At 65.8% G+C, this 952-nt stretch overlaps 1 protein-coding gene across 1 annotated transcript in view; it reads left to right on the plus strand.

Annotated features, from left to right (window-relative positions):
- Positions 1-166, plus strand: part of LOC104538729 (striated muscle-specific serine/threonine-protein kinase-like) — a gene marked incomplete at both ends in the record, with an annotated part of 889 nt that extends 723 nt beyond the window's left edge. The window contains one exon of the mRNA XM_010182032.1: positions 10-166. Within this exon, the coding sequence (XP_010180334.1) occupies positions 10-166 (157 nt within the window). The remainder of the gene's footprint in view (positions 1-9) is intronic.
- Between the last annotated feature and the right edge of the window lie 786 nt (positions 167-952).

The raw sequence follows: 952 nt of genomic DNA on the forward strand, positions 1-952 counted from the left end.
GCGGTGAACGGCGCCCGCCGACACCACGCGGAGGAGGCAGAGGGGACGCGGGGGCTCTTCACACTGCACATCCTGGCAGCAGAGCGCACTGACACCGGCTTCTACACCTGCAAGGCTGTCAACGAATACGGCACCAAGCAGTGCGAGGCCAAGCTGGAGGGCAGAGGTAAAGCTCCCTGAGCGCATACCCCCTGGCCCCGAGGAGGGGCCCTGCATGAGCTGTGTGGGGAAGGGGCCACTGCAGACCCCCCTTGGTGGTGCTGCGGGAGAAGGGGACAGGGCAGCTGTGCCGCAGCGCAGGCGAGCACAAGCTGGGAGCAGGAAACTGGAGCTGCGTGCTTGGAGCTGCCTGCAGAGGCTGGCCCTGCTGCAGAAGGCAGGTTGTCCTGCTGCCCCATCCAGATGTGCCGCTCCACAGTCTGGAGTCCCGCTGCCCAGCTGTGCCAGGGCCCCCCCTGACCCAAAGCCTGCTGCTCACCACAGCCCAGCTTCACCCCCCCACACCCCACGTACCCACTGCTGGGATCACGGGCTGCTCCTGTCTGTGCAGGGAGGGCACTTGCCCTTGGTGGCCCTGCAGGGGACCTGTCCCCCTGCCCTGCCATGCTGACAGCTCCCTCCCACCCTGCGCCAGGCAGCCTGCAAGCTGCGTACTGGGCACGGGGCAGCTTGGAGAAGTCCCCTCCTTGCCTGTTACCAGTGATAGCCCAAATGCACAAAACTGGGCTATTCAGACCCCTTCCCTTGCTGGCCCTCCCCAGACCTGCTGTGGTCCTCCTAGGACCTCAATATATGTGTGCAAATGGGATGGGAGGGGGCTCGGGACTGAGGGCCAAGCTCTGCCTGGCGTCCCCCGAAGCCAGGGAAGGAGCCCATGGGGACATGTGATGCTGCCTCCCTCCTCTTGCCCTTTGCTGTGTGTGCCCTGCTCCCCCCAGCCCTCCCTGCTGAC

This window comes from Mesitornis unicolor, unplaced genomic scaffold (genome assembly GCF_000695765.1).
Source record: "Mesitornis unicolor isolate BGI_N332 unplaced genomic scaffold, ASM69576v1 scaffold34643, whole genome shotgun sequence".
NCBI lineage: Eukaryota > Metazoa > Chordata > Aves > Mesitornithiformes > Mesitornithidae > Mesitornis > Mesitornis unicolor.